The sequence below is a fragment of the Macaca nemestrina genome, chromosome 5, assembly GCF_043159975.1.
Source record: "Macaca nemestrina isolate mMacNem1 chromosome 5, mMacNem.hap1, whole genome shotgun sequence".
NCBI lineage: Eukaryota > Metazoa > Chordata > Mammalia > Primates > Cercopithecidae > Macaca > Macaca nemestrina.
The window spans coordinates 65,419,926-65,443,977 of NC_092129.1; the positions used below are offsets into that span (position 1 = coordinate 65,419,926).

General features: G+C 36.3%; 1 protein-coding gene across 4 annotated transcripts in view; it reads left to right on the plus strand.

Moving 5' to 3' along the window:
* Positions 1–24,052, plus strand: part of LOC105488986 (androglobin) — a 234,652-nt gene that overhangs the window by 55,712 nt on the left and 154,888 nt on the right. For all 4 annotated transcript variants that reach the window (XM_011753533.3, XM_011753534.3, XM_011753535.3 and 1 more), the window contains exons 4-8: positions 4,202–4,273; positions 6,812–7,021; positions 14,178–14,317; positions 16,803–16,889; positions 22,065–22,312. In XM_011753533.3, coding sequence (XP_011751835.2) covers positions 4,202–4,273; positions 6,812–7,021; positions 14,178–14,317; positions 16,803–16,889; positions 22,065–22,312 — 757 coding nt within the window. The remainder of the gene's footprint in view (positions 1–4,201; positions 4,274–6,811; positions 7,022–14,177; positions 14,318–16,802; positions 16,890–22,064; positions 22,313–24,052) is intronic.

A 24,052-nucleotide genomic window follows, 5' to 3' on the forward strand; every position in this document is an offset into this window, starting at 1 on the left:
CACCTTAAAATAACTAGCAGAGGCAAACATAAAACATATCTAGACAAAAATGTATGCTGATGATTCTGAAGACATTTTTAGTTTTATCTTATTAAGTTTTTTTTTGAGACAGGATCTCAGTCTTGCCCAGGCTGGAGGGCAGTGGAATGATCATAGCTCATGACACCCTCAACCTCCTGGGCTCAGGTGGTCCTTCTACCTTAGCCTCACAAGTTCCTGGGACCATAGACACACACCATCATGCCCAGCTAATTTTTCTATTTTTTGTAGATACAGAGTTTTGCCATGTTGTTCAGGCTGGTCTCTTAATCCTAGGCTCAAGTGATCTGCCCACTTTCACCTCCCATAGTGTTGAGATTACAGGTGTGAGCCACCTTCCCTGGCTTTTTATTGTACTAATAATTTTTAAACAAGTTTTATTTACCAAAGATTCATTTGAACTTGAAAAGCATTTGGACTTATTTTATGAATACTCATTTATTCATAAGCCAGTTTGGTAGTATGTTAGACACAACAAATAGCATAATACATGTACATATACATAAACATATCTAAACAGGTATATGTATATGTGTGTATGTATACACAAACACACATGCACACACACACAAAGATCCAGTAGTTTTTATCTCAGGACTCTAGCCATGAGAGAACATCAAAAACTCAGTGGTCAATAAAAGATAACTGGATCCATCTTATTTTTGAGAAAACTGAGACCTGTCCACATGGCTAAACTTTGTTTGCCCTGGTAAGTAATCCTGTAATAGCTCTGGACCAAAATTTTGGATAAAGCCATTTCCATTTTTAAAAACATGTTTTATCCTTTTGCTTTCAGTTTTAAATGAGTTTCCATTGTTTACGTTTTAGCTGAGACTGGATGAACTATATAAGAAAAATAAAATGTCCGAATAACCTTGAAATCATATGTTTTATATCAACACCAGTAGCTTAATAACAGCAGATTCAAAACAGGCAGAAAAGAAAAATAAATAGAGAGCTATAGAAGGTTCTACTTAACTCTAAAGTTGCAGGTTAAGTATTTGAGCTCTGATTCTTTTTTACTGTAATTTGTCCATCGGTTTTAAAATTTTCACACAAGCAAGCTACAGTGTGTAACCAGCTAGAGTCTCAGGTAGACTAGAAAATAATTCACATGTTTTTTTTTTTTTTCCCCGCACAAAGCTTGACACAGATACAGTAAATACTCCTGAGTGCCTGCAAAAAATCAGGGGCCAGGATTTTGGAAAGAGTTTGTCCCCTAGTGAGGAGAAGCCTGTTTTGTTGCATTCTGACAATCAGATGGACCTGGTCTTGGCTGGTGCAATTGAGACCATTCCAAAGCACCCTCAGAAGTAGGGGTGAGACTAAACAGACACAAACGTGAATGGATCTGACACAGATGGAGCACCCCAAACTGATCCCTGAAAGATGATACTGGAGACATATCATGAGACCTTGTCTCAAACGCAGACAGCACCACAGTTTAATTGTCCTGCATTAAGTCCAGATGTCACAGAGGCCAACACAGCAGCACAGATGACCTACACTACGGCAAACAGCTAGAGAAACCAGATGGCAGAGACAGAGGATTTTCAGGTGCATTCCAGTTGACTTACCCAGTTCTTGGAGCCTGTTGACTTCCCAGGTGTTGCTTTCCTTACACCAACAGAGAATGATAGCAAAAGCTGATGCCATGAAAAGGAGGGAAGGGAAATTCCCTGAGACAAAGGCAGTCTTGGTAACTGCTGGCTAGGTTTGGGGACAACTAGCCATGAGCTGCTGGCATTTGCAAGTGGCCCCTGCCCTGACTGGTAGCGTTAACAAATAATCCCTGGCACACTGCTGCCAGCAATTGCTCCACTCATTGGAAACCAGGCATACAGGTTGAGTCACTTGAAACACACAGTTTTTCACAAAGGGCACCAAATTAGTAACTGACTCAAGTTTGGCTGCTTACTGCCCAGAGGCCAGAACACAAGAAACAAGATGTGGTGAAAGTAAAGTAACTGTATTCAAATGCTAGAAGTTGGGGAATGGCCAGGCTTATGCCCTTAAAAGACAATTTTTTGCTTTGGGGGTTAATTGAGAGAGTTTAAGAGGGAAAACATGGTAGGCGAAACATGTCCAGGAGGATGCAGGTCTGCAAGTCTCTTCCAATGGCTATCTTGAATATTTGCCCCTCTGCAGGTCTGGTTGATATCATTGACATCATCTTGACTTTGGCCTGATAATGGTAGACTAATCGTTCATAACTCCACTTAAGCAGGAGAATTCTGCAGCTGGATCTCTATGCCTGGTTTGTTTCAAAAGTAGCCCCTGGGATTTTTAAGCAAGTGCATAATTAGATAAGTGAGCACTGTGCATCGGGATGCCTGGTGGGAAAGGAGGGAAACTAAATTTTACAGTGTATTTTATGGCTAACAGAAATAAAGGAAAAAAAGTTTCAAAATGCATTTTGAAGCTAAGCTACTCGATTACACTATCATAAAGTACCTTAAAATCCTGAATTTAGGATAGCAGAATAAACATGAGCCCTTCCAACCAAGAAGGTTAACAAGTTCTGATCACAGAATAATTTACCAGACCTGTTTATTTCTAAGAACTAGAAACGAGTGGCCCAGACCCTTGAGCACTGAATATATTGAATAGATTAGGATGTCTGAAGATTTATCCTGCCCCAGGTACAGGTATAGGCAGTAGAAGTGTGAAAATGCCATTGTAGAGACCTCTGCCTTAACATTTGTTGTATTTTACAAACTTAATTTCTACTTTTCACTTGTCAGCAGGAGGCTATCAAGACTAATACTGCAAACTTTAGGTATCTAATACTTATTAATGTATAGATTATCAACTTTGGTAATCACTGAAGTATGGGGGCATTTCAGAAGCATTCCATCACAGTCAGTCAAGCCAGAAGAAACTATGTTTATAATTTATGATCTGCAGAGTCAATTTACGCCTTTAAGGCAGTTTTAGGTAAATTTTTCTCTAACTTTTTTTATTGACTTTTCAAGATGCTACTTGTATAGATGAGTAAAAGTAATTGATGATGTTAACTTCCTTAAAAACTTGATTCTGTAATCAAAACCATTTTCATGTTAATTTGGTATGTTAAATATATATACTTGATATGAATTATAGCTCAATTTTTAAAAGTTACAATTGGCATTTCCCTATTAGTTTTACTTTATTATTATTTATTGGTACCTGATTTAGATGTGTACTAATTAAATAATGACCATCAAAATAATTTTTTAATCTAACAGGATATTAACTTGAACTAGATTTTAAAAAGCTATCACAATCTCAAACAAAAATTTAACACTAACAAAATAGACAATAATAATTAAATGGGAGAAAAGCTAATAGGCTAATATTAGTCATCCAAGATGAAGATATTTTCCCTGCTATCAGTTGTTAACTAAGTTTTCAGGTTTAGCTTCAGTGGTTAATTTAGATTTTAAAGCAGTGGTCCCCAACCCTGGTCCATGGACCAGTACCAATCTGTGACCTGTTTGGAACCGGGCCACACAGCCGGAGGTGAGCGGCGGGCGAGCAAGCAAAGCTTCATCTGTACTCACTGCCGTTCCACATCACTTGCATTATCAGCTGAGCTCTGCTTCCTGTCAGATCAGCAGCAGCATTAGGTTCTCATAGCAGTGTGAACCTTATTGTGAACTGCGCATGCATGTGAGGAATCTAGGTTGTGCACTCCTTATGAAAATCTAATGCCTGATGATTTGTCACTGTCTCCAGTCACCCCCAGATGGGACTATCTAATTGCAGGAAAACAAGCTCAGGGCTCCCACTGATTCTACATTGTGGTGAGTTGTATAATTATTTCATTATATATTACAATGGAATAATAGTAGAAATGAAGCGCACAATAAATGTAATGTGCTTGAATCATCCACAAACCATCCCTGACTCCTTGGTTCATGAAAAAATTGTCTTCAAACAGGTTGAATCAGGTTGGCCTATTTCCAGCACCAACCGATTTATGCCTAGTGTTCCATTATTGGAACATTAAGCAGGTAGGAGTTATTTATATCCTACTGCTCAAGGTCATCGCCAAGGTCTGATTGCAAAAATTCAAAAAATTGCAACCTCAGGCATAAATGGATTAAAACTGTTTCATTAAATTACTTTTTTATTATTTTTCTTAAGGAGTAATATATACCTATATATATATTTTTTTCAGACTCCGGTAGTTGTGAAAAACGAAATAACGTTTGACTTATTTTCAGCAAATGAACATTTACTCTGCAGTGAGGTATGTACAGAAATATGAACTAAAGTCTCATCATGAATTGCCTTCCAGTCCTACTTAAACCATTCCCAGACAGTCGATTTCAACTCTCCCTTGTTCACCTTCAAGTTTTGGTATTATATATACATATATAACATTGAAAAATATATATGGGGGTTGGTGTTTGAGACAAAGTCTTGCTCTGTTGCTCAGGCTAGAGTGCAGTGGTGTGAACACAGCTCAGTGCAGTCTCAACCTCCTGGGCTAAAAATGATCCTCCCACCTCAGATTCCTGGTAGCTGGGACTACAGGGATGTGCCGTCACCCCCAGCTAATTTTAAAATTTTTGGTAGAGATGAGATCGCACCACATTTTCCAGGCTGGTCTCGAACTTCTGGGCTCAAGCAATCCTCCCGCACGGCCTCCCAAAGTGCTGGGATTACAAGCATCAGCCCCTGTTTCTGGCCAAAGATTGTATATATTTAAGGTATACAACTTGATGATTTGATATACATTGTTAAATATTTATCACAATTAAGCTAATCAACATAAACATCAACTCAGTTATTGTGTGTGTCAGTTAATATTGTGTATTATTGTGTGTGTTATTGTGTATGTATATATGTGTGTTAAGAACACTGAAGATCTATTCTCTGAGCAAATTTCAGGTATACAATACAATATTGTTAACTACAGCTGCATTGTTGCAAGTAGATCTCCATAACTTATCTTTCAGAACTAAAACTTTGTACCCCTTACCAACATCTTCCCCATATCCCCCTCCTTCCAGACCCTGGTAACCACCATTTCTCTGTCCGTTTCTCAGACTTCTGTATTTTTAGATTCCACATATATGTGAAATCATGCAGTTGTTTGTCTTTGTTTGGCTTATTTCACTTAAGGTAACAGTATTTTACACACCAACGTTCAAAAGGAAAATGAAGTCTCTTTACCTGAGTTTAGTGAGCCTCTATTCTCCTGCCCCCGGTCTCAGAGTAGCTGTACTCTCTCCCTCTGGGCTTTTCCCCTTGGGATCCATATGACCAGCATTGGACATGAAGTGGCTGCCCATCTTGTCCTATGCCACATCAAGAGGGCGGGTATAGTGATGTTGTATGATGTGATAGTGCAAGGGAAATTGGGGTGTACTTGGATTGCAATACAGCTGTCCTACTTCTGGTGGGAACTCATCCCCCCACCTCCTACTCCCCACCTCCCCGCCCCATGTTGGGTCGGGTTTTATCCATACAAGCAGGCCTGTTCCACTCCTCTACGTTAATTAAATCAGAAACAAGAACTTTTAAAACTTATTTTCTCCTAAGACTCAGAGGAGTGAGGCATAGTCAATATTGCTTGAAATACTTTTTCTTATCTTCAATATCTTGACCAATATTAAAATCAAAATGTTATATTTCTTCAACCAGTTATACATATTAGTATAAAATTATCTCTAATATGTTTTATGTTTTAGTATAAAATACACCTATTTTTTGAATCCTAAACCCACTTAGACTTTAGCTTTTCATTTTTCAAGGGAAGGAAAGTATAAAATATTCTACAATAAAATTTCCAGATATACAGGAGGATACCTGCTTTGTCTTTTTCTACTTTACCAAACATTAAGAATTTTCTAGATAACTCAAATTAAGAGAAACATAAATCATATAAGGCCAATATTAAATATTTAATTTCCTTATAAACCAGGCAGTTAAACATGAGATGAATATTTCAGAAAATCAGATACTACTGAGGTAACAATGGCTTTATTGAACAGCCACTGTGACCTAGAGATTTCTTACATACTGCTTCTAGTCCTCACAAAAAAATGCTGAAAAATAGCTACTATTATCTACGTTCTACAGATAAGGAACTGCAACTTACGAGGTGGAAGCAACTTTCTCAAAAGCAGAAGGCTGTGAAGATCTGAAAGAGGATTCAAATTTTGGTCTTTGTTTCCACTCTGAAGTCCATCGACCCACTGGGCCTTGCTGCCTGTTAAAAACACTGCAAGGGGACGTTTTACTTAGAGCATTTCAACAGTTACAGATCAACCCATGACATATGGAATTTACAGTATATTTACATGTCTACCCCATTTTAATTCTTTTAGATCTCATCCCTTCTCTAATTGGTCCTATTGACATACAAGAGATAATATCCTTCTCAAATATCTCAACATTTACCAAAGAGTAGCTCACTCATTTGTCACAATTATCAGAAGATTTCTCTCTCTCACACGCACACACACACCACTGATATGAATGTCAGTGTCAAATAGAAGTCGATGCCAAATCACCCACAGTTTACTTCAGCAGACAGCTTTCTTAGCTACGAGTATGTTTAGTATGAGACATTTTAGTTTGTATTGTGACTGTATTTCCCGAAAACAAAAGCAAGACCTACAATTTTATTCTGTAGATCAGAAATGAAAGTATGGAATACATAATATGTATAATTTGATATTATTCTTGGAAGTGGATTTCTTTTTACTGTATTTCTTCCTAAATTACAGTACCTACAACTGAAAAATAACCAATTAACACTAATGTTTTTGGTCTCTAGCTGATGAGGTGGATTATCAGTGAAATCTATGCAGTGTGGAAGATCTTCAATGGAGGAATTTTGAGCAACTATTTTAAGGGGACCTCAGGGGAACCTCCTCTTCTCCCCTGGAAGCCCTGGGAACACATATACTCTCTGTGCAAGGCTGTGAAGGGTCATATGCCTTTGTTCAATAGCTATGGAAAGTATGTTGTGAAACTTTACTGGATGGTAAGTTCATTTTCATGTGCTTGAAATCTCATGAGTCTTTCATATTGAAATATACTTGGCCTGGTGTGGTGGCTCATGCCTGTAATCACAGCACTTTGGGAGGCCAAGGCTGGTGGATCACCTGAGATCAGGAGTTCGCAACCAGCCTGGGCAACATGGTGAAATGCTGTCGCTACTAAAAAGACAAAAAATTAGCTGGGTATGGTGGTGGGTGCCTGTAATCCCATCTACTCTGGAGGCCGAGGTGGGAGAATTGCTTGAACCTGGGAGGCAGTTTGAGTGAGCTAAGGTCACGCCATTACACTCCAGCCTGGGCAGCAAGAGGGAAACTCCAAAAAAAAAAAAAAAAAAAAAGAGAGAAGGAAGGAAGGAAGGAAGGAACGAAGGAATGAAGGAAGGAAGGAAGGTTGTCTTGCACACCGTTACTTAGGCTAGTACAAGATAATGCAGTTTTTATAGGATATCAATTGTGTAGCTACAGAGAGAAACTGTCCTGAATGTGTAATTTGTGATTAATGAGAAACACAGTTGCTTCTCCTGTGATGCTAGTCCTATGGGCATTTTAAACGGGTTCTGCCTAGACCACTGAGGTATGGCCACTCATTGTAGATGCTGATCTTGCCGCTGCCTCTGCACTCTCATGCTGAGGCAAGCGGGACAGGCAGTTGGATGCACCGGGCTTCCCCCTTCCTCTTTCTTCTCTGATGTGGTGTCAGGGTCATGGGCAGGAGGAAGTGCTAGCCTGTGGTCCAGTCCCTCTTCTGGCTTTTGCTGTAGCTGAGGGGCCTGATCCCATCAGCAATTTGTCCTGAACTTGAGATTTGTTTTCATGCGAACAGATCTTACTCTGAGACAGGAAGATGTTACCTCTGCCTAAAAGGAAAGCAAATGGAATAGTAGGAAATATGAACAGGATCCAAAACCCGTTATAAATATGGCAAAGCAGACTCACACTAAATTAGCAATGCTAGATCATATCAAATGCCTTTGGGTTTTTCTTGGCCCTTGTCACTGGAAAAGAATGTTCTCCTTGAACATTTAAAGGAATGGGAAAGTACTAAAAGTTAATAATTCCATTATATATTTATGAAAATGTGACTTTTTCTTTCATAGGCCTGAGCCATCTGTCTTCCTGGGATGGGGAATGTTGAAGGGCCAATAATGAGGAATTACTATTATAATTACAATGGGAAGGGAAAAGGGAAAAAGGTAATACAGCTTCTAATATCCAAAACTGGATTTTTGTTTTTTGAACATTCACAGCAAGAAAATTGGCCTTGAAATTTTGTTAGGAGAGAAAATAACTTTCTAAGTTACTTTATCTTATTTATTTACCAATCGAGAGCACTATTTTCTAGACTAGACTTCAGAGTTTTAAATCTGTGCAGAGGAGCAAGCAGAAGGCTGTGGTACTAAAAAGGTGAAAAACCTAGTGGATAGTGTTGAGGGAGTATAGAAAGAAGTATGCAGAGGAAAAGTGAGGAGGTAAAATGCCTGGGTTCCTGTCCCACATTTGTCTAAACTTGAGGTGGGAGGAAGGTCAAAACTATGAAGTATTTTAAAACATTGAACCAACCTTGTTGATTTATTTCTCATTTTCTCTTTCTGCTTCCTGACATCCCTCCTTGGTTTTCAAATTTCCTCCTGCATAGGAGTTAATATTCATTAACATCACCTTCCATTTTGCAAAGAAAATATGACTTATTTCTCCTTAATCATACTGATTCTTCACAAGCCCAACTCCACTTGGTTCAGAAATTTCTTTAAAAATGTATTGAGGCCACTTTGGAAACCTCAGTCTGGTCCAGTCATTTAGCCCATCTCTAGATATTTAGCCCTTTAGGGAACAGTGTGGTAGAAATTGGACCTCAACTCCACTGGCTCCTTCTGTTTCCTCAGTGGTCTCATCAGAGGAATGCCTGTAGAGGATGCTGTGAGCACTGACATACTTGTTCCCTATGAATTATTTTGGTAGGCATGTGATAGAGAGGCGGCTGCCTGGTTTTCTGATTAGTAGAATCTGTTCTCTCTAGTCTAGGGGCAGAAATTTTTATTTCTTTCTATCTGATCCCCAGCTGGTAGGGCTGAGTCAGTATCTGCATACATATTAACATTAGTAAGAAGTTAGAGTCAATTCTTACATGAAAATACTATGTTGTTGTTGTTTTTATTATTTTCTTCCCTTTCCAGACACACACAATTTGATTTTGATTTTTTTCTCTTCCAATTCTAGTTCAGCATTTGTACATGTCTGTCATTTGCTTCTCTCTGTGAATATTTGGGAAACATGTTTATAAAATATGCATTATTACTTCTACTTCATGATTTGGTACAATACACTCCTGATTCATCTTAGACCCTACATTTATTTTCTTTCCCATTTCCTATCTTGTGAGACACGATGAGTCTTCTTCTCACTGTTTTTCTTCGTTAGCTTCTTGAGGCATTCTTGCCTTTTTCTTATTGGAAATTGCTTTTCCTTCTCTGCCTTATCATAAATATTCTTCTCCCTCTTTCACTTTGTCCTGTAAAGCATTTACCTTTATCACTTCTTTGAGGAAAACCAACCTCTCAGACTCTCTCTGCATGACATTAAAAATTCTGATTTTCACACCAGCTTATCAATTTTCCTATGAAAGTATTTTCATTATTTCCAATTTGGATTCAAAGTAAATTGCATCAAGGGTCTTTGACCTCAGGCAGGTAAAAACGTATTGAGTAGCATTAAGAACAAGGTTATGACACAGAGCAGCTCTCTCCTCTCCTTCACCTGGGAATGATGATACTAATGCTGGGACACAGATCGTCTCGTCAAGTGCCTTCCAATGGCAGCTTTCCTTTGGGCCCCTGAAAGAAGCAGGTGAGCTGTTGCTCTCCACTTGAAATATGTGTTGCTATTGGCAGCTTTTCTCTGAGTGTCTCTGTGCTTTCATTTGTCTCTGATAAACAGAGAAAACACACACATTAGGACCAATAATTTTTCCCAGTTGCCATCAATATATTTACATAAAATATGCATTTGCTTTATCTCTGATTGAGCCTTATACTGCTTAACCATAATGTTATTGCAGAATTCAGAGTTTCCTAACTATGGGGTGCAGAAACCCCCCAACATCAAACTAGCTGTTGTACTTCTTAAACATCTGCTTCCCGTGCCTTGCTCCAGACCTCATGAGTTTATAAAATATGCATTATTACTTATCCAGGGTAGAACCTGCAATCCTGCATTATAAGTAAACTCTCTCATCCAGTGACATTTTTGTTCATTAAATTTGAGGAACAATGTTTTCAAGATATAAACTATGAGAAATTATTTTTCTATCATTCGGTTACTTTGTTCCAAAATGAAAACGCTTTATATCACTATTTATAATATTATATATGCTTTTAATAAAGGAAATTCAAATACTATTAAAATGTTAAAAGTATGCAATGAAAGCTCCCTGTAAGTTTACCCTATTTAATCACAGCAAATGATTTATGTATATCCTCCTAAGCTTTCTTCTATTCTTATAAACATACATACAACTATTGTATATAATTCATAACAATAAGGTCATAGAAATGTATTATTCTGTAAACTATTATTTTCCCTATACATAGGCATTTTCTATGCTAATATATATTGATCTACTTTGTACTCCATTATATGAGATAGGTAAATATAATATATATTGCTCTTTTCATATTGGTAAACATTTAGGTTTGGACCAGTGTTTTACCAAAACAAACAATGCTGTAAAATTTCATCTTTATATATATAGTCTTTGACCATTTGTAGGGACTTTTTTTTTTTTAGGATTTCTACCATATGGAATTATTTCATCAAAATATTTGCAAATTCTTAATTTTTGATAAGTATATTCAAGTTACTCCTGTATTTTAATTTGTCTGTAACGAACATCCATATTTGATGTAATTAGAATTGAAGTCTGTGATTCTGTTATTTGTTTATTCTTTGTTACCTTTCTTATTTTTTTTGTGTTACTTTATATTTATTGCATCCTTAATCCAATTTCCTTTAATCCTGCATGTTTCTTGGGCATTCCTTAGGATTCCATTTTGATTGACCTATAGTGCTTTCAAGCAAATCTCTTTGCTCTATGAATTAAAATATATATGCATAGCTTATCACAGTCAACTAGTATCAGCATTTTACCACTTAAATTGGAATATAAATACTTTACCACCAGTTAGTCCCCTTTATATTCCTCCTTTTCTAATATAACTTTCTTTTCTTTTTTCTTTTTCTTTTTTCTTCTTCTTTTTTTTTTTTTTGAAATAGGATCTGACTCTGTCACTCAGGCTGGAGTGTGGTAGCACAATTATAGCTCACTGCAGCCTCCAACTCCTGGGCTCTAGTGATCCTCTTGCCTCAGCCTCCCAAGTAACTAGAACTACAGGCATGCCATCATCACGCCTGACTAATTTTATTTTTTATAGAGACAGGGTCTCACTATGTTGTGCAGGCTTGTCTTGAACTCCTGACCTCAAGTGATCCTCCTGTCCCGGCCTCCCAAAGTGTTGTGATTACAGGTGTGAGCCACCACACCCAACCACTGATATAGTTTTCTTAAACATTTACTGTGTATATATTGAAAACCTCATCATAAATTTTGCTTTTAAATTCAAACACAATATAAAAAACTTGAAGAGTACCACATTTAGTCATATATTTATTTTTTTATATTTTAATTTTAAGTAAATATTTTAACGGGCATGTAAAATTTTTCCTTTATGCTTTCTCATACTTGATGCTCCATTTGTCCTTTAATTCTCCTTTCTTTTTATTTCTGAAAAATTTTATTTCACCATTCCTTTTGAGTTAGTCTGATGATGACAAATTATCTTATCTTTCCTTTATCTGAGAATGTGTTTATTTTACACTTAATCTTAAATAATATTTCCCCTGTGATACAATTCTGAGTTAGCAGTACTTTTCTTTTACCATTTGATACTTAGTGTGCCATTAATTTTCCAGCCTTCTGGAATTATCCTCCAGGCCAGCCAAAATTATTCTTCTGGCTTCCCTGGCTCCTGGAGAGCAATCTATCCTTCCCCTGTAACGGGTTTTCTCTTGCTGCTGGCTTTCAAGCTTGTCTTCTTTTGTCTTAATTTTTAAGAAGTTTGAATTTGATGTGTCTGGCTGTAGAATTCTTTGAGTTTATCCTATTTGGTTTAGTCTGATTTCCTTGAATTTGTAGGTTTATGTCTTATGACAGTTTGGGAGAGTTTTCAGCCATTATTCCTTCAAATATATTTTTAGCCCCACATTCTTTTTTTTTTTCAATGACTACAATGACATGAATATTATATCTTTTTGCAATATCCACACAGGTCCCTGAGCCTTATATGATTATTGATACTATATTTTCCTGTTATTCATAATTTCTATTGATCTAAATGTCTAGTTCACTAATTTCTATGCTATCTGCATTCTGCTATTGATCTCATCAACTAAGAGCTGCTTTTTAGTTTAATTTTAAGTTTAAAATTTCTGTTTCTTTGCTGAGAGTTTCTATTTTTGAATTTGTTTCAAGAGTGTTCATAGTTGCTTGTTGGAATATTTTTATGAGAATTGCTGTAAATTTCTTATTTAATAATTCTAATTTCTCTGTCATTTTGGTTTTGTGCTCTGTTGATTATATTTTCCCATTGAAATTGAGACTTTTCTGGGTTTTGCTATGATAGGTAATTTTATACAGTTTCCTGAATATTTGTAGTGTTATGTTTTACAACTCTGATTGCTAATTAGTTTTATATATTAGCAAGTAGTCAACGTGTTTAGATTGAGAAGGCATATCCTGGCTCACATTTATAGGCTGTGTCTGAAGTGTCAGTTTAGTTTATAAAGCCTCTGATATGTACTATTCTGGTCTGCCACTTTTGTTTGCTACCCAGATAATAAGACTTCATTCCACAATCTTCTTGTATGTCATGTATATATAACTTAATAGTGTTATATATTGCACATATGAATATACATGCTATAATTTATATACTATATACCTTAATCTTAATTGATAATAATATATACATCTTAATAGTGTAGATCATAATAATCTTAATATAAAGGTCATATATTTATATAATTATGTAAATATATAATTACATTATAAAACATAATAATATAGAATTATATTATAAAATATAATAAATACAGAATTATATAAATATGTACTTTTATGTATATGTATATATAACCTTGATAATATTAGTCTTGTAACAACTAAGGCAGAATACCATAGACTGGTGACTTGTAAACAACAGAAATTTATTTTTTATATTTCTGGAGGCTGGGAAGTCCAAGATCAAGGCACTGGTAGATTTGGTGTCTGCCAAAGCCCTGCTCCCTGGTTCATAAATGGCTGGCCATTTTCTTGCTGTAAACTTACATGGTGGAAGAGAAAAAGTGTGATTTCTTCGGCTTCTTAAAAGGGCACAAATCCCATTCATGAGGGCTTTACCCTCCTTTTTATCTAGTTCTATCACATTGGGCATTAGGATTTCAACATATGAATTTTGGGAAGAAACATTCTATATGTATACTCACATACACACACACACACACAAATGTATTTTTTTATGTTCAGAAAAGATATGTTCTCTCTATATATATATTTAGAACTCATACAGTATCCTTTTGCATCTGGCTTATCTCTCTGTGGTTTCTTGTTGATCAAGAAATTAATGAGGAGTAGCAAATAATATAAGAATTGGAAGTGTAAGGTCAGTGAGGATGTATCAAGCAATAATTACTAAAGTTATATTTGGAGAATTTGTATTTTGACTATATTAAGTCATTTGATTATGTCCAAGCTTATTCATGGTTGTATAATGTTTTGGTTCTGCTACTTGAAACACCTTAATTTACTTCATTATGCAGTAAGAGGCTCCCAAGAATTTGTGCACAAGACCTCATAAATAAGGACAGTATTGATATAGACATGGGTGTGCTGTGATTATGTAAAATAAAGCAATAAGCTAAAATATTCAACCAGAGTAGTATTGAAATCCAGTATCTCAGTCTTTAAGTGTAAGAAGCTAAAATAAAATTGGAAAACAGTAAATAATAATGTCAGTCATGTGCAATAATTTACGAGAGAAAAGACTGTAAGTCATTGATGGTATTACATTTCTTTCATCTTATTTTTAGGGTTGCTGGAGAAAGATAACAATTGATGACTTTCTGCCTTTTGATGAAGATAACAATCTATTGCTTCCAGCTACAACTTACGAATTTGAACTGTGGCCAATGCTTTTGTCTAAAGCTATTATCAAGCTGGCAAATAATGAGTATGTAATGACACATTGTCACTCACGTGAATAGAAAAAAGCAAACAAAAACATTAACTATACATTCGTATTGCATAGTCTATTTTTTAAAAATTGGTTAAAAGAGAGCTTTTTTCCCTAAACAATGTAAATGTTCCAGTATAAAATCAAATGTGCTAAAGCCACTGATTTGTTCTATTAGCTTAACAGTAATGCAAAATTCCTCCAAGAAAAGAAATACCCAGAAATTATTCTATATTCAATGCTGACTTACTATGAATGCAAAGTTGATCATGAAAAATGATACTTCGTTTAATAGGAGAAAAAATTGTTTTGTGAAGAAAAATATTGGTTCATCTAAAAACTGAATAATATATCCTGAAATCTAGTTAAAGTTTTATATTCTGTATATGTAGCAATAATTTAATAATCTTGAAAAACCTGAACTTTTCTGAAAGATGTCAATGTGCACTTCATGATTTTGGTAACATTGGTCACTTTTGATACATTCATGATGAAAACTACTCATATTTTCTTCAATATTCTTGCAAAATTGGCTTCTGTCTTATATTCCTGCCTAACTTGTGCACCAACGCATATGAGACACGTCTGCTATGCTCTATTCTCTCAGCTTATGCTTCCGGAGAAAAGAAGTCATATCATCCCGGCCCTAACGATACAAAAAAGCTTTGATGATTGAGTTGGAAATGCATGGCAATTTTGCGTCATTGTTCACTGGAAGAATTTTCACATACATTGCACAGGCTGGGATTTTATACACATCCACCTCCTGCAGTTTGTCAAAGATTCTTGATATTTAATAGAACACACCCACATGCTTTAACAGTACATGTTAGACATTTGCTCACAGCTCAGCCCCCTCCCCTTCTATAAACATTGCAATGTCAGTCAGAAGCCAGGTCTGCTTTGTGCAGATTTTCTTTAGGCACAGCTTCATTTTTCTCTCCCAAAGCTAAAAAACAAAAACAACCATTCCTACTCCCATCCTCTTCATTTCTGTTTTTTTCTTACCAGCCCTCAGTTTTCCTTTGGAAATTAGTTTCGCCCAGCTTTTAGCACTTAATTGCAATGATTTTTACAAAAACTCAGCCCAGATATTTGTAGGTAGTTGAATATCACTAAGTATTCGTATTGGTGGCATGTTCATTTATTTGGGGAAAAATATGTTCTGAATGTTTCTAGTTCTCAGACATAACTTGAAGTTCTGAGAATCAGAGCTGCTAGAGCAGTGAGGCATTGAATACATGACCTGGATAATTGGAGTCGTATTTTATCTTTCTTAAAGCTATAGTTCAGTAGAACTTTATAGCAACACAAGTATTGGGGTCATTATTATTTTTTTTAAAAAATCCAGTTAGTAAACAAAGCAACAAGCTAAGTGTAATACATTTCTTGGGATTTCTAGTGGAAAGTTGCCCTATGTGGAACAATTTATATTTTTCCATAATTTTTTTTCAGATTTTTACAGTATATAGTGATCTGAAGTACATAGTGATATGAAGTTTAGCTTACTACGTTTTCCAAATTAACACATAGTAACTTCAATATCAATGTGAGATATGCAAAGAAAAGAGCATTATTTCTATTTGATTTGCAAAGTCACTTCATAAATTTATCCAATGAGGAGTTTAGACTAGTCTGGAATCTATCCCAATAGACACTTATTATCTTTGAAATAGGTAGACATATAGAAATTCATAATCCGTAAACAACAAACAGTGCACATTTTAAAGTAATGGCACATGTGACTAAGATAGTAAGATTTCTTTCTGAAGAAAAGCACGCATGTGTTGGTAATGCCATTAACACCACCACTGACATATAGTCAGCTGAAGCCGTGACTCCCGGGCAGAAGGGAGATATGGCTTTTTTGTGTGTAAATGTAAATAGACTAATAACCTCTGGGAAAAAAAAAAGAGGCCTGATGAGAATAGTGATATTGGTTAATCACATCCTCATTTTACTTTATGCTAAGCTGACAGATTCGCTCTTCTGTATAGGACAGAAGAGATGTTTCTGGTTTCTCCACAGTTATCTAAGGATTTCTGATGCCTATCTTGACTTGCCATAGATGATACTGATCTAACACACAGCTTCAAAGACATCTTAAAATAATTACTGAAATCAGAATGATGAAAGAGACTGTTCTGTTTTTAAAAGAAGTCTAAAAAATAGATTATATACTAATTATATATTTTATAATACACAATGTGAAAGTATTTTATGTATATAGCATTAATATTACTTTTAGATCTTAAAAAATAAAGCATATAAGTACGCTTTACAAATACAAATGAAATTAATTATATTATAAATCCTACTTCAGTGTTTTAACAAATGATTTGGCTTCTGGGATAGTATTTTTAATACAGATTGTAATGAATAATCAGAATATATTGCTGTTTATTAATGATTCCTAGTTCTTATATATCTTTATGTGTTTTCAAATGTTGCTACCTATAACATTATGCATTTTCTTTTTTAGCATCCATGTAGCAGACAGGAGAGAACTGGGGGAGTTCACAGTTATTCATGCGCTCACAGGGTGGTTACCAGAAGTCATTTCTCTTCAGTACGTTTGACTATTAAATTGCTCATATCTAATTTTTTCTTTCTTCCCAAGATTTCTTTAAAATATTCCTAGTCTTTAAGAAAATTTCAAGAAAGGTCATATTTTGCAAAATTTGGGGAAAAATATCATTTTATAGTATTACATAAAGTTCCTTGGGAATTTCAGGGTACATTCTATTTCCTTATGTAGGAGAAGAATGACCCCCATAGGTTCTTTGTTGGAACTGACTCTTGTAACAGAAGACACATTAACAAGAGAAAAACACACAGCAGCTTATTACCATGTAGATTTCCATGGGAAATATACAACAAAGAGCAGTCAATTTTTACAGAAGTGACAAGACAAAAGAAAATGACTTTGAGGTTCTACAGGTGGCAACTTGTGGGAAGGCAAATAAATGATAGATAAAGGCTAGTTAAGAAAGCTTGTTCATGTACATCTCTCTGGTACAATTTTCAGGCCAGTAAGGGTCCAAAGCTGTCTTCAGTGGTTAACATCTGTTCTCTCTGGTACAAGGCAATGAGGGGCAGGATGCCTCTCAGTTTTTGTAAATCTATGTCTTGCTTTTAGGCAAATTGAGGGAAAACAGAGTTTCTGTGTATCTGTTTCTTCATAATTCCTGTAGCTCAGCAATCCTTCATATTTTGGGGTGGCATGTGCAGGTCTCCCACACTTATATATATATACTATGAATTTAATCTTTAAATATCTGATGTACAAATATTAAAACAATGGTAATTATTTATTATAGTAAAACATTTGCAAACTTCCCTTTATACTTATAAACCTTTCACACTTACTTCAATATAGAAACATAAAAGCAACTTTTAATTGGCCACATCTATATAGAAATAATCATAAGAAGACAGCTATTATGCATCAAGTAATTTAGTATATTACTTCTCATTTAAAAATCACAGTCCTGAAAGGATAGTCTCCTTTAATCATCCACATGACCCCATCAACTAGGTGTGCATCATTTCAGATGAGGAAACTAAAGCTCAGAGAGGTTGAATTCCCCCAAACTAGGAACATGTAAGTCTTGCTGGTCCAAAGCCCACAGTCTTTCTTTCATATGATTCTAGATATATAGAAATTGCTTCTTTATGTCCAAAAATAGCTATTAGGTAAAGAATAGAATAGAGACATTGTTCAATTTAATGCTGACTTATAATTTCACAATAGTTTTATTTAATACATAAGGAATATAGATGTACTATTTTATCATTTTACCATTGATAGTTGGAAAATAATCAAGATAAGGTGCATAGAAAAGAATTATAACAATAGATTTGAATATACCATTAATTCAGATACTGACTTTTACAAGATGATTAAATCCACAGTACAGTTATCAACCTGGACCATCTCTGATCTTTGACTGGTAATAGGAAGCTGCAATTGCCCAGGGTCAATAGAGATTGGAGGAGATTGAAGACAGGCCCTATTAACTTGGATTCTGCCATCTTAACCATATTTCCAGCAGGATAAACTAGGGGTTGCTTTGTTCAAATAAAAGTATTTTCAGGGGGAAAAAAAAAAAACGGGAGAGTAGGAACTGATCTTGTTTTTATCTTAGGAACGGCCAAGATAGCACTCTTCTTTATCTTCTTTTGGAAAACCTTTTCCTAATATCTAAATGACTTCCTGACACAATGTGGACAATGTTAGTGAGAGAAATAGAGAGAGAATGAGATTTTAAAAGTATGGAGCTCTCTAAATTTTTATACTGAGTGTTGATGGAATGCTTACAGTTTTTCCTGTGGAAGTGCAATTTTCTCTGTGCAATAGTTAGTAGAGACACCAGAGACATGAAATCATCAGAATTCTACCAGAGGATGATAAAGAAATAAGATATCAGAATAATTCACGCCTAGAAAATTCATAAAATTTTACCTCTGAAAATCAAAACAGAGTATCTTCTAATTTTCCATGTAATAATAGAAGCAGAGTCAATGACATGTCTGAGTGGGAATTAGAAATCCAACCACTTCAAAGGACTCTTTTTGGCATGTGTCTCTGATGCATGGTCTGTCTGTGAACATAGCACTCTGCTGCCCTGTCTTTAAGCCTAATGGTCCAAGAAGTTATATGGTCTCATTCCGTGGTGTTTGAATAGGTCTTTTTCATAGTATAGTATATTTTATGTGGTAGATGGGAAATACAACCTAGATTTTGGATTCAGAAAAGTCTGTTTCTATCCTGACTCAATTATTTGCTGGTTGTGTGATGCCATACAACTTAACAACCTCTTAAACATCAGTTAAGACTCTATAACCTATGTTCCAGAGTTGTCATGGGATCAAATGAAAAAAAAATAAAATGTGCTAAAGGCCACTCTGCTGGGTAGTGGGGATCCAGGGATGAATAGGAGGCAGTTCAGGGAGTTGAGCAGATCAGAGATGCACAGGGAAACAAATTATTATTTTCCAGCCATCAGTCCATTTCTCTTATTTTCCTCAGAAAAAAATCTAAATAAATGAGTGGTTTGTACACACTGTCTTCATCTCCTCAACTCCCCATTTCTTCTCATCTGAGTCTTTGACCTTCCCTCTCCACCACACCAGTGAAATGGCTCTTCTTAAGGTCAACGAAGTCCTTAACATTGTCAAATCCAGTGGTCACCTCTCCTGCCTCATTTACTTGCATCCCAGTATGTGATCCTCTTAAACAAGTTATTTCCTTTTGCAACACTTGCTTCCCTTGGCTTCCACAGCAACACACACTCTGAGTTTTTCTCCTTCTTATTTTCTGCTCTTTCTCAGCCTTCTTGGATAGTTCCTCAACCAACGTACAGCTGCTAAGTGATGGTATGTAGCAGGGCTCCTGTCCTGTAACTTTAAATAACAAACTGTTTGACAATGACTTTCAAGTTTATGCCTGGTCAACATTGCCTGTGTTTATCTACAACTGCCTAAGTTACATAGCTATGAGGATTTTCAAAAGTGTATCTTAAACTCAGAATATCCAGAAGGGAACACTTGATTCTCAACCTCCCAAACTGTACCTTCCCTAGAAAGCATCATCTCAATGAATTTCACTACCATCCACATATTTATTCAAGCTAAAGAAAAAAACTAGAGGTCATCCTTCAATGCTCATTTTTCTCACCTCTCACATATAATCTCTCACTAAGCTCTGTCAATAGTACATTCTCTACTTACTCTGAACCAATTTGTTTCTCTACATCTCCGTTATTAGACTTATAACTGGTCTCTTAGGGTGTATTTTACCCTCCTCTAGTTAAGTTGGTAATCAGAATAATTTTCTAAAGTGTAAATCAGATCATGTCATTCTCCTTGCTTAAAACCTTTCAGTGTTTAACTGTTACACTTGAATGAAGTTCTACAGTCTTGACCATGATCCTCAGAGATCTGCACTGTCTGATTCACACAGTCTCTGACCACATCAATGTCTTGGCAACCGTTTACTGGTCACCCAAGTCTTTTTTCTGTTTCCAAAATATATGAAACTCACTCTACCTTGCGGTTCTTTCATGGGCTGCTCTTATTTTTTTTTTTTTCTGCCTGGAATGAACTTTCATCAGATTATTCACTTAGCTGGGTATGTCACATTTAGGTCCCACCAAGCTTAACCATCAACTCCTTAGACAGGCCTAGTTGAGCATCCAGTGTAAGTTATTCCTTCCCCAAGTTATGCCACATCTCAGCTTCCCTTATTTCATTTTCCTCATGGAAGTTATCACTGCTGTTATTCTCTCTCTCTCTTTCTCTCTCTCTCTCTCTCTCTCTCTCTCTGTTGTATCCATCCATTGGATGTAAAATTGTCCATAAGAACAGGGACCCTCTTTTGTTTTGCTCAATGTATTGCCTTCTGTGTAATTCCTGCAGGAGGTAATACTTGAATTGATCTCAAAGGATTAGTTAAAATGAATGAAGCTGATTGAGGCGGGAAATCCAACTCACCAAAGAAAAAATATCAAGGAAATAGAAGAATATAGGGTGTAGTCCCAGAAAAACACATGGTTCTGCATAACTGAATTTCATGCTATGGAATTCTAGAGGAGGAATGGGGTGTGGGACAGGAAAGGTGGATAAGAGCCGGATAGATAGAGAGGCCTTTTATACTATGCTGAGACATTTTTACAAACTCCTTAAAATGATCAGATGTCATTAAGGGATTGTAGACAGGAGGATGACTTTATCAGACTCATGATTTTGAAAGATTGCTCAGAGCCTTAGGACAGCAAATGGCAGGAGTGGAGCAGCGACACTGGCTTGTGCAGTATTCTTGTGGGGGTCTTCTGAAGGCTTCTCCTGAGGAAGTGGTGATGAGAATGGAGAAAAGGTGATCCACTGCACTGAGAAAAGGTAGAATCCAACTGACATTGTGTTTTATTTGAAAGAGATTTTAAAGAGAGAGTCTTGTTCATTCTCAATTTTCTGCTTTGAGTACCAAGTAGAAGGTGATGCAGGGCATTTTTGTTTACTTACTTATTTTTTTATTATTTGTTTGGGACAAATACCAATTAGGTGGTTGTATGTGTGAGTCTGGATATCAGGAGAGAGGTTTGAGCTGGAACTAATGATTTAGAGGTTACACACATTTATGTATAAACTCAAAATATGAGGAAATATTATGTAAAATGGCAAGAACACCAAGAGGAGAGCCATGGGAGAAGAATTAAATTGTCAACAGAGAGCAGAAGAAAGGAAGTATTCAAAGGAGTCTGCAAGGAATTTCTTTAACAACAGAAAGAAAACCAGGAAAGAGGGATGTTATGGAAGCCTCAGGGAAGAGTTAAAAGAGGAGCAAGAAACAACAGTCACATTCCACAGAGAAGCCTAGTGAGATAAGGACCTTCTGCATAAGTGATCATGCATGTGTCTGCCACTTAATAGATGCTCAAGGACATGTTCTTTCCCTGTCGTGGTTGTTAACATGATGAGCTTCCCTGCCAGGGTGAGTGATCCCTGAGATAACACCGTGGTTTTGGTAGCTTTGATTCAGCAAAGTCCAGCACACAGTAGGCACTCAATGAAAACTCGTTGAATGTCTAATATATAATGCTGTTCTTTTAACCAAAAATCTGAGTAACAATTGAAATTATTCATTAAATAGCAAGTTGATTTTGCTGTCAGTACTTTCTTGCGAAGTTCAAGGAAGAAAAAAAACACATCGTTTGGAAATTAATGTTGATATCTTTTCTCGTAGCCCGGGCTACATGGACAAAGTTTGGGAGCTCCTGAAGGAAATATTGCCTGAGTTTAAGCTGTCAGATGAGGCCAGCTCTGAAAGCAAACTAGCAGTGTTAGATTCTAAATTAAAAGAACCAGGGAAAGAAGGGAAGGAGGGAAAAGAAATAAAGGATGGAAAGGAAATAAAAGAAGTGAAGGAATTCAAACCTGAAAGTTCTTTGACAACACTAAAGGCTTCTGAGAAAAGCGACAAAGTTCCAAAGGGTAAGATATTTTACATCAAAATGTGATTCAATATGGACATTACGTATAAATGCCTTACAATCGTATTTAATGTGTTGCTAGAAATAGTGGTTTTGAGCCACACCCCAAGAGAGGGTTCTTGATCTCACACAGTAAGGAATTCAAGACAAGTCACCGAGTAGAGTAAGAAGAGATAGTTTATTGAAATCTCCTCAGTTACAGAGTAGGGCATCCTCAGCAAGCAAAGAAATGTGCTCTCTTTTCTTTCTTTCTTTCTTTCTTTCTTTCTTTCTTTCTTTCTTTCTTTCTTTCTTTCTTTCTTTCTTTCTTTCTTTTTCTTTCTTTCTTTCTTTCTTTTCTTTCTTTCTCTCTCCTTCCTTCCTTCCTTCCTTCCTTCCTTCCTTCCTTCCTTCCTTCCTTCCTTCCTTCCTTCCTTCCTTCCTTCGATGTAGTTTCACTTTTGTTGCCCAGGCTGGAGTCTCGGCTTACTGTAACCTTCGTCTCCCAGGATTAAGCAATTCTTCTGTCTCAGTCTCCCAGGTAGCTGGGATTACAGGCACACGCCACCACACTCGGCTCATTTTTGTGTTTTTAGTAGAGATGGGATTTCACCATGTTGGCCAGGCTGGTCTTGAACTCCTGACCTCAGGTGATCCACCCGCCTCAGCCTCCCAAAGTGTTGGGATTACAGGTGTGAGCCACTGCACCCAGCCCAGTTTTTCTTATCTAAGAATCTTATCTATGTAAAAGCCAAGCTAAGCTAAGCTGTCCTGACAGCATGACAAAATGTAGTATTCTATTGATTTAAAGAAAGTTAAACTTGACATTTTAGTGCATTAAGTACATCAAAGCATAACAATAATTATCTTGAAAGCATACATTGTTATGGGCATTGGGACATATGGACATATTGCTATGGGTATTGGCACATCTGGACATTCTGCTGTTGTAGGAGTGTGTCCCTTGCAGGTATCGTTAGGCTGTATCTTCAGCTATAAACATGTAACGACTGTGGGTCATGACTGGCACGAAATGTGTCTTGTTAGTCTTAAGATGGAGGTGAACTTAAGTTGGGGTTTCTCAGGGCCTCTGAGGCTCCTGCTTCCCTAAGAAATACATCTTTGTTGTCGTTATCCTTTCTTATGTTTTGTGACAACTGCCATGTAATTAAGATCTTTCTTTTCTAGGACTTTAGGACTTATAACAGTGTTTACTGTATGCTAATTATTATTCCACATTTTGCTTACTTTGAAAATCTAAGGCAATTCTCTACTTTGATGCTGCTAGATTAATATTAATTTAGGAAGATACATTAAGCTCTGAATTTCCATTAAACACATATTTCTCCTATTTAAAAAGTAAAAAGTGGCAGAACTTGACAATGATGCCTGGTAGAACTCCGAGCTGCAAAGCAGGGTAGATGGTGGTACCGTTTAGGAGAGATCACAGAATGATTTCGAATATATTGAAATTGAGGTGCCTTTAAGACAACCTAGTTGATTTTTCATGTCAAGACTCCTAGGTTGGTGATATACCCTTGGTCATTGACAAATGCATGCAAAATTAAACCAAGAATGATTTCCCAAGGAGACAGTATAGAGTGAGCAGATGAGGGAGGCTGAGACTGAGTCCTGAAGAAGCAGAACATCTAAGAGGCTGATATAAAATGACGAGTTGCTGAATGAAGAGTAAGGACCGGCCAGAGGAGCAGCGACAACATCAGCAGAGCATTTTGGCATCGGGGCCAAAGGAAAAAGTTCC